The 15,345-nt window shown below is 39.0% G+C and overlaps 1 protein-coding gene across 1 annotated transcript; it reads left to right on the top strand.

Moving 5' to 3' along the window:
* The first annotated feature begins 326 nt into the window (after nt 1-326).
* LOC109938945 (muscarinic acetylcholine receptor M2-like) lies at nt 327-1,748 on the top strand. Its single transcript, XM_020537234.2, has one exon. It carries the CDS (start codon nt 327-329, stop codon nt 1,746-1,748), a length of 1,422 nt encoding a protein of 473 aa, XP_020392823.2.
* The last annotated feature ends 13,597 nt before the right edge of the window (nt 1,749-15,345 follow it).

Here is a 15,345-nt window from a genome sequence, read left to right as displayed (position 1 = left end):
TGGATCAATGAAACTTGAACTCTGACATGCTTGCAATGTTAGTTATCAACATTGTCATTCAGTTCAAAACAAGTCATTAAGTATTAATTCATTATTAATTGTATAGTAATTTAATTATAAGATGATTTCTAATTAAAACTGAATCCCTCCTGGCAAAGATTTTTGAAGTTTGTAAGAACAGATGTCTTTGGATGTTCTTGCGAGTAGAAATTCAATTAGTGACCAGTTGTCTTCTGATTTCAACAATCTGAAATCAGTTTCCTAATGTTATTTCTTTTCCTTTCTGCATTTAGGCCTCATCAGTACGAACTACACATCAGTTTGAAATGATGGCGAACTCAACAGAACGAAATGACTCTCTCAGCAACCTAACAGACTTCTTTGATACTGAAAGAGGGAGCGCTTACAAAACAGTCGAAGTGGTTTTCATTGTAATTGTGGCTGGATCTTTAAGCTTGGTGACCATTATTGGAAATATTCTAGTCATGGTTTCTATCAAAGTAAACAGACATTTACAAACTATTAACAACTATTTTATTTTCAGTTTAGCCTGTGCTGATTTGATTATTGGTGTATTCTCTATGAACCTATACACCATTTACATTGTAATTGGCTACTGGCCTATGGGCCCAGTAGTGTGTGATTTATGGCTTGCTCTAGATTATGTTGTCAGTAATGCCTCTGTCATGAATCTCCTTATCATCAGCTTTGACCGATACTTCTGTGTGACAAAGCCCCTTAGTTACCCCGTGAAGAGAACAACTAAGATGGCAGGTATGATGATCACAGCTGCTTGGGTGCTGTCATTTATCCTGTGGGCTCCTGCTATTCTCTTCTGGCAGTTCATCGTAGGGGGACGAACAGTTAGTGAGGGTGAATGTTATGTACAGTTCTTCTCAAATCCAGCTGTCACTTTTGGCACTGCTATAGCTGCCTTTTATCTTCCTGTTATTATAATGACAATTTTGTATGTGCATATATCTCGTGCCAGCAAGAGTCGAATTAAGAAGGATAAGAAGGATACAGAATCAAACAAGGGAACCGTTTCTCCCAGTCTGGTGAAAGGCAAAATATTGAAACCAAATAATAACAACATATCAAATGCTCCTGATGAGTTGCCACATTGCAAAGTGCAAAATGGTAAAATAACTGGTGACACAACTGATAATTGTGGCCCAGGAGAGGAGAAGGAGCTCTCCAACGAGTCAACTTCACTCAGTGTGGTCCCATCAAACCAGAAGGAGGAAGTGATGGTCCAAGAAGGCAGAAACATCTCTACGACCCAGAGCCGTTTCAGGATGGACAGCTCCAAACTCTCTTGCATAAAGATAGTCAGCAATTCTCAAAAAAGTGACTACTGTGGCACCACAGTAGAAATAGTGCCAGGTAGCAGCAGCAAGAATGGGAATGACAGAGAGATCAGAACAGCCCATAAGATCATTAAAATGACCAAAACCCCTGCTAAGAAGAAGAAGGTGGCTGTAACCCGAGAGAAAAAGGTGACTAGAACCATCCTGGCTATTCTCTTGGCATTTATCATCACCTGGACCCCATACAATGTCATGGTACTCATTAACACCTTCTGTTCAATCTGTGTCCCCAACACAGTCTGGACTATTGGATACTGGCTCTGTTACATCAACAGTACGATCAACCCGGCCTGCTATGCATTGTGTAATACTACCTTCAAGAAAACTTTCAAACATCTTCTCTTGTGTCAGTACAAGAACATAGGTGCAACTAGATAAAACAGCTACAAGCACAACTTCATGAACATTTTACACATATTGAGGATAGTGACTTTCATATTATACATCCAGAAAAATGTATGTATTGTGTTAATTGTGTCAGATTATGATCAAGTGGACTCCTATATATAATATTGAAAGCACATTTGAATTATATCTAATGAAAGTATAATGTCTGTTATAAATCAAGAGTGTGCTGATTATTAGAATGTATTTATGAGCAAACTAAAAGATAAATTGGCCCAAATGTATCACAAAATATGTCATCAACATATTCAGTGACAAGTTCTCACTTTTGCAACATTACTCAACATAAAAGGTATTAAAGCTTTATATTAGTGTAATATAACTTTCTTAGTTTCTTCAAATCATACATTGGAAGCACTGTGCGCATTTTATGTCTCCTCTGTTGCCATCTTTGAAAAAAATCTGTTAGAGTCGTTTAGATATTAACTCATTCATTATTTTGAAAAATACATTTGAAGATAGAAAATAATTTCCATTTTAAACAGTAGATGGTTCTCTTGACTTTCTAATCAGTGATGGTCAGCTGGCCTAGGCTGGTGTCAATGCATTAAAATAATTCCTCAAATGATTTTGATCTTTATCAGCATTTAACTCCTCCCTCAAGTTATTAAGAATATAATTGCTTTGAGTTCAGTGTTCACTGAACAACAATAACCCACTGCCTTTACGTAACTTGACCTCAATTTGAATCCACAGAATCTATAGAATCTTGACAACACTGTTGGTGGCGCAGAGGCTAAAGTCTATAGAAAAGTATTTAATTAGGTAAAAGCTGTTGCAATGTCCTAAGCGCATGTTTGTGAATTGTTATTGTATTTCTCCAAAAATCAAGCAAGTTCTGAGTTTCAATGTGCTTAGCTGAGGTAGTCAGTGGGGAACAGAAACCTTTTCCTTCAGACATTAGGGTCACTCGTTGGTCATAGGGCAAGAGATGTTCCTGCTATAAAGTAAGGTGTAATTTATCAAAGCAGTTATATAGCACTTGAAAAGTTGGAAACCTTTGTGGAGGAGTTTTTTGGGTCAAAATGCCAGGACATGATCATAAAAAAAATTATCAATTGAAATGCACTTTCAGAACTCAAAGTTGAAGGTACATATGGATACATTTTGGTCATTTTGAGGGCTGTTGGCTTTAGTATCTGTCATGCTACTGATAAGAAAATGATATGCATTATGGGTCATGTTTGGTGCAAGTAAAATATTTGACTTATAACCCTCCAAAGAAATGACTATGATTAACAAATTTGTTGTCAGAAATAGGAGAGCAGAATGAACTGCTCTGCAGTGAGCTGTGACCACTCTCCCACAATCTCTCAATTTCGGTATAAATTTCAATGAAAGCAAAGTAGTGAAGTTACCAGAAATCCAAAATGGAAACAGAAAGCACTAGAAATACTCAGCAGGTCAGGGATCTGTTAAAAGTGAAGCAGAGTTACTGGGTAGAATGTTCTTACCAGAGATGGGCTTGAGGGTGAGAAGGATGGGGAAGCCCTGGTTAGGATCCTGTTTAACCCCTCTGACAGCTCTAACCCTACTTCCAGGTATTCTCTGAGCAGGATTGAAGGTGAGTAAGGAATCCCCTAGGATCTGTAAGATCATTATTAAAAGGCTTTTGAGATAGTTAAAGATCTGGTAAGATTTCTTTTGACCATGAATCCTGAATTTCCTCACCATGGATCCTGTTTCCTGCCTTGTTGGCAACTTGCCTGGGTCATCAAAGTGAGTGCACTGTGGGAAGAGTTTCGTGAGTGAAATTGATAAATTGGAACAACATTGATCAGTAGACCGAGTGTGAATGTAAGTTCAGGTGGGATAGCTATTAGAGAGAGGAATGACCAGGTTAATGCTCTGGCAACAGGGATACAAATCACCTAATGGCAGCTGGTAGAACTCAAACTTTACTAATAAAAGAAAAACTGGAATTGAAAGCTAGTCTTAGCTTTGGTGACCATGAAACTATTGTTGATTACCTTAAAAATCCATCTGGTTCAAGAAGGAATGAAACTCCCACGCTTACCCAAATTGGTCTACATGGGTCTCTGGAGCAATTGTTATGTGATTGACTCTTAATTGGCCAAGTAGGATAAAAAGCAGTTTAAGAAGGGCAACAAATGCTGGCCTTGTGTGTGACATCTAAATCCCATAGAAGAACAATGAAAGAGTGCCATTGCCTCTTTTCAAGAAATCAAACCATATCTTGTGTGGCACTTACCGCACTTAATTTGCCAACAACAGGCCTTCCCCCAAGATCAATGGTTCTTCCTGCATTGGAAAAAATGCTGACCAATCAGAAGCTGGCAGCTTTTCTGTACACAACAGTGCCATTATCCAGGTGGCTGTTGATGATACTACATTTACCCAAGGCCTTTGATTGAGAAGAGGTCCAGTCATAGGTTTGTGTTAGTGGGGAGAGGATGGGGACAGGGGACATGGTTTGGAAGCTGGTTAGCAGCAAGAACAGTGGGTTGGCTTCCCATTGGACACCGCCCTTCGGATGCTGAGTTCCTCAATCAGACATTGAGTGCCTTTGAATGAGGGAACTCTTGGGGGCCTGCAAGCAACACAGCACAGAATTGTTTGCCAAGGTCCCCACCTTGTGAGCCATGTGCCTGCTGCTAGGTTAATATCCCACTTAAGTGCCATAATTGACAACAGTGTGAGAACACCATTCACAGGCTTTTTCACCTCAGACTTATGTTGGTGGAAAAAAACAAAAGATTTGCAGATCCCAGAAATCAGAAACAAAAACTGAAATTGCTGCAAAATCTCAGCAGGGCTAGTAGCATCTGTGGAGAGAAATCAGACTTAATGTTTCAGGTCCAGTAACCCTTCTTCAGAACTGGTGGTAGCTAGGAAAAAGTTGTTTTTTATGGAGAAGGCAGGTTGGGAGGAGGCGGTAAGGAGTAAACAATAACAAAAACAAAGTTGCTGAAGAAGCTCAGCAGGTCTGGCAGCATCTGTGAAGAAAAAAACAGTTAACATGTCAGGTCCAGTGACTCTTCCTCAGAACCCCGGACATTTGGAGGGACAAAGGAGTAGATAACGGTCAGTCTAGGAGAATGAATGGCTGCTAATGGGGACTATTAATGGCTAAAAATGGGTAGTGAGTAATAGAAGACCATGTGATAACAAGCAGAAAATGAGGTGCTGTTCTTCCAGCTTTGCTGGAGCACTTCTGGCCAGGGAACAAAGTGGTGTGTTGAATTGGCAGGCAACTGGAAGCTCAGGGTCTTTTTTGCGGACAGAAGGAAGGTGCTCTATGAAGCGGTCATCCCAGTCTACGCTTCCTTTCCCCAGTGTTGAGGAGACCACATTGTGAGCTGCAAATGCAATAGAATAGATTGAGTGAAGTGCAGGCAAAGCGTTAAAGCGTTGCTTCACCTGGAAGGTTTGATTGGCTCCTTGGATACTGAGGAGAGAGTTTTCATTTTCTGCTTAGGAACTCTACATGGGCTCAAAATCGAGTTCAACAATTTTAGGGCTTGTCCTTACCCCAGCCCCCAAAACACCAGGCTTTATTATCACATGGTCTGCTACTACACACTACCCATTGTTAGCCACTAATAGTCCCCATTAGCAGCTATTCATTCTCCTAGGGTGATCATTCTCCACTTCTTTGTCTGTCCAATTATTCTTCCCTCTCTTTGATCTCCAACTATCGTTCATTCCTTACCCCCTCCACCCACCCTATCTTCTGCATAATAAACATTTTCCTATAGTTCTGAAGAAAAGTCCCTGGACCTAAAACATTAACTCTGATTTTTCTGTACAGATGATGACAGACCTGCTGAGATTCTCCAGCAATTTTTGTTTTTGTTTGTTATTCTTGTTGGACGTTGACAAACCTTTCATCTGATTATCAATCTCTGCACCCAGACTCATCACAGAGGAGGACACAAGTTTCCACCCAATGTGTTTAAGAAAAATGGTTATTGTATGTTTAGTAAATGGATTATAAAATATGGACTTCATTAGCAAAAAGGTGTAAGTCATTTGTTTTTTTTAATTACTTTTAAAACTAAAGAACCGTTTTGTGTTTCCAGATATTGTGTTTTACCTATATTGAACCATCCTCTGTTAAAATGTGCAGGAGATTTTTAGTATTAAGAAATTTTCATAAAACATCATGTCTATTTGATAACTAATCAAAATATCCAGTTTAAAACAAAAAGCCAAGGAAAAACACTTTAGAAGCTTCTGAAGTATCTGTGATTTCAAAATGTACTAAATATGGGTAATATGATGCTTAATACAAATGATCAACACACTCTTTCTGTAACTATGCTGTACTTTGCTTATCGATACTTCTATGAATATTACACACGTTAGAATGAAAGATCGCCTTGCAGAGTGATCATTTTATAAAAAATTTACCACAATAGAAATTTGTATTTCTAGCAGAGTATAGCAAATGAATCATGAATGATATCTTAAGATAGAAATACTATGGGACAATAGGGCTAATGTAAAGTCTTGCTCCACACGTTCCATGTTATTAAATTCTTTTAGACGTCTACCATTTGTATCTGAATAACATGAAACCAGTGTTGTCTCATGCTACAGCCATCTTATTTTTAACACAGTCATTTTTTTGAACATATTCCACAGATTTATAATGACCATTGATTTTGTGTTCATTAACATCCTTAATTTGTATGTACTAAAGTTGTTATAATGTCTCAATTCAATGAAGTTTCCATTCTCTCAAATACTTGAACAAGCAGAAATGACTGCTTTGCATTGTAATCCATGAATGAAACAAGATTGTGCATTTGATTAATGAAAAGTGCACAGCATTTGAGCATGCTGATATTTAGATGACATTCCTTTGTCCTTAAGTACATCATTTATTTTTATTTAGAGATCAATATTTGCACGAACTGTTGTGTTTTTAGAAACGGCTGGACCGTCAAGGCATGGTCCAGGCTGGTAGACACTAATGTGCCAACTTTCTAAATACTGGTAAACAGTACCAGTACAGGTATAGGCTTAGAAACAGAGATAACACCACACTCTGGGAATAGATCTATCAGGCAAAAGGGTTTTAATGGATTCACTCCCTTATATGTTTGCTGTTGAGTTCACTGGGCACAGAACTGATCTGCCGGGGAACTTCACTAGACCCGTCAGTATCAGCCCTGACAATTGAAAAGAACTGAATAAGATGACTGGAAGCACATTGTGTTTCCAGGTCTGCATTGAAATGTCAAACAAGTTAGACAATGCCCTCCGTGGTGAATTTTCAAATTATTTGTTATAATTAATACAGACATTAGCATTTAATTCTTTCATTATTTGGTCAAAGTTAAAGCAATGTGATATTTTGTTTTCCTTACAATTTGCATACACTGGTAGATTACTAAGACACTGACTGTATTTGAATATACTTTTGCATTATAATAATTGATCTCATTAGATGCACATAGCACACCATTTCATTACGGAAATTTTAAATTAATGATAAATTTTTGGTGTGACAAAATAGAATCAATCATTCATGGTGCCATAGCTATTGATAGGAAAAAATATCAGCTTTAAGAATTTATTAAGAATGATAAATGTGTGAAATAACAAAACATTTTAAATGTTTTATTACTAATGAGTGACGGTCTTATGCACTAATTAATGCATCAATTGAAATCTGTACGTCCAACATATATTTATCTCTGTATATTGTATGATTTGTGTGAGAGGTGAGAAGAATATATACATATATTTATATGGAGAAAAAGACAGACTTATGTACATATGATGTATAGATATTTATACAAAATTATTTAAGTTATTGCACCGCAGTGGTATAGTGGGTAGGGGCACCAACATGTGATAGTATGAAGCTGTTTGTTGTAGGTTCAGCATGAAATTAAATTGTAATCAAGCTGAACAAGATAATGGGAGTGTCCACAGTGCCTCTAATGTACATATAGCGACAGCTATCCAAAAGTGGTATTGGCAATTATATCAGTAGACATTGCTTGCTGTGTTCTCGTGTACATTATTTGTGGTGTGCAATTCAGTGAACCAGTAAAGGGTAAGAGGAAGTATATGCCTGCTATCCTCGAAAATATTTTCAGTTACAGTTCTTTTAATTATTTTGCATTCTTTTTAGCATTAGAGGAAAGTATGTGCTTTGCTTTGTTTTTGATTATTCTTGGGATGTAGACATCACTAGCTACTATTGTTGATCTCTAGTGACCCAAAAAATGTTTGATAGAATGCAATGAATTCTTAAGTCTCTTCACAAGATGGTTAAGGATCATGCACATTGGTGTGAGATAGGAGTCACATATAGGCCGGATTGGGTAAGGGCCATAAGTTTTGTTCTTTAAAGGGCATTCTTGATCCAATGGTTTTTTAAATGACAGTTCAATATCTTCACAGTCACTATTATTAACATCAGCTTTCTAATTCCAGATTATTTAAAACATAAATGTTGATTTCCAGACAACCACAATAAGGTTTGATTTCATATTCTCTTGAGCATTAGTCCAGTATTTGGATTACTAGACCAATAACATAACTGTTCCATACTCGATTTATAAAAATATGCTGTGATGTGCTATATCTTTGTCTGTTCAGTTTTATGGTGTTTGAATGTAAGTGTAAAGCAATTGATGTTTCTGTGAGAGATCTGTGTGTGCACGTCATCATCTGGAAAACATAATGGCCAAGATTGCTGGTTTGGAATTGTCACAAAGAAATTGAGCAGAATTGCTAGGGTAATTTTCACTTCCTTGTATTAGATGGAATGAATCATTTGCCCATAATAGGAACTAAATAATTATAATTTTTACTGCTCCAAACATAATTGAAAATTGGGAGTGAACAGGAATTGTCCTGTAGCTGGTCCTGTTCAGTGCAATTGTTAAACCAGAAATTATTTAATAAAATAGGATTCTACGTAATATCAAAGGAATTTGATCTGTTCCAGCTCTGTCAGCCAGAGGCCCTCATTTGTAAAGATTGCAAAGGCTGAATGCAATCTTCCTAAAATCCTGGAATCCCATGTAACATCAATAGAATTGATTCTTTTTCCTATGCATCAATGACCTGAATCTAGAATGCTTTGATAGAATAATTCAAGAGAGTAGGTTAGTCATAACTTAATGATTTTGATTCTGAGTAATACAACTGGGCTGGGTTTGCATACATTTCTTGTTAAATTTGTCAATCATTGCGCAAATATAGAAGGCCAGGTATCCATTCGTGAGCATGTGAAAACTTTATTTTTATTTTTGATGATGGTGAAGACCCATGTTAATTTTCATAGCTACAGTGAACCATTGAATAGTCTTTGCCGAATGAAAGTAAATCATTTGTTGGAGACATTTCAACATGATGCAACACCACTCAAATACAAATATTGTTATATTTTCAGTGCTTTGTAAATAATATGCTCTCATAATTATCTTTTTATTAAATTATAAGCTAGTGCTGTTTTTCAATGTTCCTTTCAGCATCTGTTTCATTATGTTAATTTAACTAATTGGAAGTGTTACTTATTACAATAATCAATTAAAATATTAATCTGTGACCATGATAGTTATTTGTTTATTAAAGAGTACTACCTTATGTTCAAAGCACCAAAAGGCTAAGTATGCTCAATAATATTAAGTATACACTAAAGACTGATAAGCATCTAAAAATGTACCTAAAAATGCAAACACTTTAACATGCATCAGAAATTATTTTACTAGATAGTGTGGTTTCATTTTCTTAATTAAAGGTGAACATCAAACAACAGTGCTAATTCTTGTTAATTTTTTTCAAAGAATGTCTTGGGGTGAACTTTGACATTACCCTATTCAACCATACAAGGACCTGACTTATTTGAAGTTATCTCCAAAGCACTGACACTGCAGCACCTTTGGGATTCTCCCATTTCATAGATTCATTGAGTCATTAAGTGCCACAGCGCGGAGACAGGTCCTTTGGCCCAAATTGGTCCATACCGACCAAAATGTCCATCCACGCTAACCCATTTCCCTGCACTTGGCCCATACCCTTCTAAACTTTTCCTATCCATGTATTCGTCCAAATGTATTTTAAATGTTGTTAATGTACCTGCCTGAACCACTTCCGCTGGCAGCTCATTCCATATGCGTACCACCCTCTGTGTAAAAAAAAAGTTGCGCCTCAGGTTCCCATGTAATCTTTCCCCTCTTACCTTAAACTGATGCCCTCTAGTCCTCAATTCCCCAACCCTGGGAAAAAGAGTGAGTGTATTCATCCTGTACAACTGCAACATAACTTCTGTACTCAATGCCCTGACTGATGAAGGCCTGTGCACCAACAGCCTTCTTCACTGTCCTATCTGCCTGTAACTCCACTTTCAGAGAACCGTGCACCTGAACTCCAAGATCCCTCTGTTCCTCTACACTCCTTAAGGCCCTGCCATTCATCATGAAACTCCTACCTTGATTTACTTTCCAAAATGCAACACCTCACATTTATTTATATTAAACTCCATTTGCTATTTTTGACCCACTTTCCCAGCTGATCAAGATCCTGCTGTAATTTCTGATAACCTTTCTCACTGTCCACGATACTGCTTATTTTAGTGTCATCCACAAACTTACTAATCATGTCTTGTACATTCTCATCCAAATCGTTGATATAGATAACAAACAGCAATGGGCCCAATACACCACTAGTCACAGGCTTCCAGTCCAATAAGCATCCTTCCACTATTACTCTCTGTTTCCTACCATTAAGCCAATTGTATATCCAATTTGCCAGCTCTCCCTGGATTCCATGCGATCTAACCTTCCAGAGCAGTCTACCATGTGGAACCTTATCAAAGGCCTTACTGAAATCCATGTAGACTACGTCTACCACCCTGTCCTCATCAATTTTCCTGGTCATATCATCAAAGAACTCTTAACAAATTTGTGAGGCATGATCTCCCATGCATGAAGTCGTGCTGATTACTCCTATCCACACCTTGTCTTTCCAAATGCATGTATATCTTATCCCTCAGAATTTTCTCAAGTAACTTACCTACCACAGATGTTAAGCTTACTGGTCTATAATTCCCAGGTTTTTCTTTGCAGCCCTTGTTGAATAAGGTTACAACATTCGCTACCCTCCCGTCTCCCAGGACCTTACCCGTGGTTCGCAATGATGCAAAAATATCAGCCAGGGACCCCGCAATTTCTTCTTTAGCATCTTGCAGGATTCTTGGATATACCTGATAAGGACCAGGAGATTTATCCACCTTCATACATTCTAATGTTTCCAACACCAACTGTACTGTGATATGGACTATTCCCAACATTTCACCACCAACTTCCCCAAGTTCCCAAGTCTTCATGTCTTTCTCTACAGTAAACAGAGAGGAGAAACATTCATTGAGGACCACACCCATCTCCTGCGGTTCCACACATACATGTCCACTTTGGTCATTGAGGGGTCCCATTCTCGCTCTCGTTATTCTTTTTCCTCTAATATACTCAAAGAATCTCTTTAGATTCACCCTAATCTTCTCAATAATAGCTACCTTGTGCCCCCTTTTCACTGTATTGATTTCCTTCTTCAGTAAACTCCTGTATTCCCTATATACCTCCAGGAACTCCCTTGATCCCTGCTGCCTGTACCTGAGCAATGCCTCCTTCTTTTTTCTCGTCAAAGCCTCAATATCTCTTGTCATCCAGGGTCCCCTACTCCTGCTAACTTTGCTGTTCACCCTCAAAGAACACTTAGACCTTGAACTCTAGCTATCACACTTTTAAAGGCACCCCACTTGCCAGAGGTCCCTTCGTCTGCCAACAAACTACTCCAATCAACGCTTGCAAGCTCCTGTCTAATTCCATCAAAATTTGCCTTGCCCCATTCTAGAACTTGACCCTATAGACCAGTTTTGTCCTTCTCCATAACTATCTTAAAATTAATAGAACTTTGGTCACTGGTCCCAAAGTGTTCCCCCACTGTCACCTCAGTCACCTGTCCTGCGCTATTTCCCAAGAGTAGGTCGAGTTTTGCCCCTTCCTGAATAGGACCCTTTATATATTGCTTGAGGAAACTTTCCTGAACACATTTAACAACTTCCACTCCATTTAAGCCCTTAACGCTATGCCAGTTTATGTTAGGATAATTAAAATCCCCAACGATGACCACCCTATTTCTTCTGCAAATCTCTGCGATCTCCCTGAATATTTGTTCCTCTAATTCCCAATGATTATTTGGGGGCCTATAGTACAACCCCAATAACGTCACCATCCCCTTCTTGTTTCTTAGCTCCACCCATAAAGCCTCACTGGATGATCCCTCAGTTATTTCATCTCTGACTACTGCTGTGATACTCCTCTTAATCAAAAATGCAACTCCCCCTCCCCTCTTTCCTCCTCCTCTATCCCACCTAAAGCACCTGTACCCTGGCACATTAAGCTGCCAGTCCTGCCCCTCCCTTAGCCATGTTTCTGTAATGGCTATAATATCCCAGTCCCAAGTATCCACCCATGCCCTGAGTTCATTGGCCTTACCTGTCAGCCCTCTTGTATTGAAATAGATGCAATTTAATCCAACAGGCATTCCTTGCTCACTGTCCTGTTTCAGCCTAATCTGTCTGTTCAACTTGCTATTTCTGATTACTGTTTCTCTGTCCAGTCTCGCACTTGCCTCCCTGCTGTTGAGGATCCCACCCCCTACCAATCTAGTTTAAACTATCTCGTGTTGCACGAACAAATCTGCCCGCCAGGATATTGGTCCCCCTCCAGTTCAGGTGCAACCCGTCCCTCTTGAACAGGTCACCTCTCTGTTTATACTGCTAGGCTCTATCTTGGTGGTCGAATTCTGCCAGGAGCATTCCTTGTTTTGAAACTGAGCTCACTCTGTCCTTATGGGAAGTTTGTTGGGGTACATTCAGCAGAGAGGATGGAAATTTGTTCCTACTGAAATGGAATGCAAAAGGAAAACAATAACACAGGAGAGGCTTTTCTTTACCAGGGAGGCTATCACAAAATTCTATTGCCTGCTGCAAGTCAGCACCAGGTAATATTGTTGTCTGTGCTTTGGACACCTCGACCAGATTATGTATTAAAAACACTTTGCCCAAGTGCTATTGATGGTGAGGCAGACAAAGGGGCACAGAATTCAGTTTATGATTCAACTCAAGTTCGTTAATAATTATTCATTATAAGCACCATGGGAACATTTGCAAAATTCCCACAATATTTACCCTCTATCTAGCTCCATCCATCTGAGAAAGGATGTTACTTACAATGATCCATGTGTTTGAGCTGGTCCGTTGGAATCTCCTTTCTCTCTGATGTCGTGCTTACTCTCTTCAACAAAGCAGGGTCTCGCAGGTCAGGGTGAATCTTCACCTGGTCTTCTTGGGTTGCCACACGGTCTCCTGCCATGTGTCTTGCTGCGAGCCTTCACTGAGGAGATAGCAGACAGGCGTATTTTATTCCCCTCGCCCCAGAGTTTCCAGAATATTCTGAAGCCTTTGGCCAATGGGTCATGAGTGGGATTCAAAACATCCAATGTTGTTGCATCAACATCCTTCACAGTTGCCATGCCATGGAGATGTAAATTGCAGTCCTCAGGCACTGGCTGGAAGTTAAAATGCCAGAAAATCTGATTGATCTTTCTCTAATACACAACCCTCAGGCTGATTGTAACTGGTTCCCCTGAACCTTTGTGACCTCCTTCACCTTGGTTTCCGCTGTTCTCTGTTGCCAAAAGCTGCTGGCTGCTGTTTAATTTGGTTTTGCCAATTTTCTGTCAGGCCTGATTTCTCTGGCTGTGGGTTGATTTAGAATGTTCAATTTTGGGCTCATGATCGTTTGACCACAAAATATATCCTTGCCTGAAGCAGTGAAAGACACTGTGAAACAGACTCTTTATGCCTTTCAGTAATTCCTGGTTGCAATAGACAGCATGAAACTATAAGATCATAAGACATAAGGGTAGAAATAGATCAGTTGACCCATTGAGTCCGCTTCTCGGCTCAGTGAGACCTTGGTTGATCTGATAATCCTCAAGTCCACTTTCTTGCCATTTCTCCATAACCCTTGAATTCCTTACTGATTAAAAATCTGTCCATCTCAGGCTCTGTGACCCAACCTCGACAGTCCTCTGCAATAAGGAATTGTGCAGATTCACTGCCCTTTGAGAAAAGGAATTCCTCCTCATATCTGTTTAGATGACTGACCCCTTGCTCTGAGTTATGGCCTCTGGTCTTAGAATTTCCCACAGAGAGAAACAATCTCCTGGCATCCATGCTATCAAGCCCCCTATGAATCATGTATGTTTCAATCAGGCCACCTCTAATTCTTCTAAATTCCTATAAGTCCAGACCCAACCTGAGACTATAAGACTGTAAAAAATAGGAACAGGAGTAGGCCAATTAGTGCATTGAGCCTGCTCCTCCATTCAATAGGATCATGGTTGATCCGACACTCCTCATGAGCACTTTCCTGCCCTTTCCTCATAACCCCGATTCTTCTACTGATAAAAAATCTATCAATCCCAGCCTTAAATATACATAAGGACTCTACTCCCATGTACTGAACATCTTGACACAGAAAATCCTTCCATACCTAGGATCACTCTAGTGAAACTTGTCCGGATTGCCTGTATATCTTTCCTTAAATAAGGGAACCAAACTGTTCACAATATTCTAGATGTAATTATCCAGTGCCTTGAATAGTTTTAGCAAGACTTCTGTTTTTATACTCTATTTTCACTGAAATAAAAGTCAACAGTACATTTGCCTTTGCTATTACCTGCTGAACTTTTTTTGTGGTAGTTTTTGTTTCGATTCATGAACAAGGATTACCAAACCCCTGCGTGCTGCAGCTTTTTGCAATCTTTCTCCATTTAAATAACATTCAGCTCTTCTATTTTTCCTGCCAAAGAAGTGCATAACTTCACATTTTCCCACATTATGTTCCATCTGCCAAGTTTTTGTTCACACACTAAACATGTTTATATCCCTTGGCAGATACTTCCTATCATCCTCACCATTTGCCTTCATACCTATTTTTGTGTCATCTGCAAACTTGCTTGTAGTGCATTTTCATTCCTCATTCAAGTCATTAATATATATGTAAATAATTGTGGCCCCACACTGATCCCTGTGGCACTCCACTAGTTATAGATTGCCATCCTGAAAATACTTTCTTTATCCCTGTTTTCTGTGCTTTGTTGTGTTCTATCCATGCTAATATACTTCCTCCAATTCCATTGGCTCCTATCTTATTGAGTAGGCTTATGTGTGGTACATTATTGAAAGTCCTTTGTATATCCAACTATATTAAATCTACACTTCCCCTTTATATATCCTGCTTGGTAACCCCTCAAAGAATTCAAGTAAATTTTTCAGGCATGATTTCCCCTTCATGAAGTTGTCCTGACTCTGCCTGACTATATTATTGTTTTTGAAATGTTCTGCCTTACATCCCTTGTAATAGACTCCAATATTTTTCCAATGACAGATGTTAAACTAACTGGGCTATAGTTACTTGGTTTTGGTCTCCCTTTTTGAACTAAATTGTTACTTTGATAACAAGGTGTAGAGCTGGATGAACACAGCAGGCCAAGCAGCATCATAGGAGCAGGAAGC

Source organism: Rhincodon typus, chromosome 18 (assembly GCF_021869965.1).
Source record: "Rhincodon typus isolate 14 chromosome 18, sRhiTyp1.1, whole genome shotgun sequence".
NCBI lineage: Eukaryota > Metazoa > Chordata > Chondrichthyes > Orectolobiformes > Rhincodontidae > Rhincodon > Rhincodon typus.
Note: the sequence above shows the minus strand (reverse complement) of the source record. Positions and strands in the feature narration are given on the sequence as shown.

Bases quoted from the DNA above. Each gene is read 5' to 3' on its own strand.
- LOC109938945 (XM_020537234.2), top strand. From the start codon at position 327: ATGATGGCGAACTCAACAGAACGAAATGACTCTCTCAGCAACCTAACA.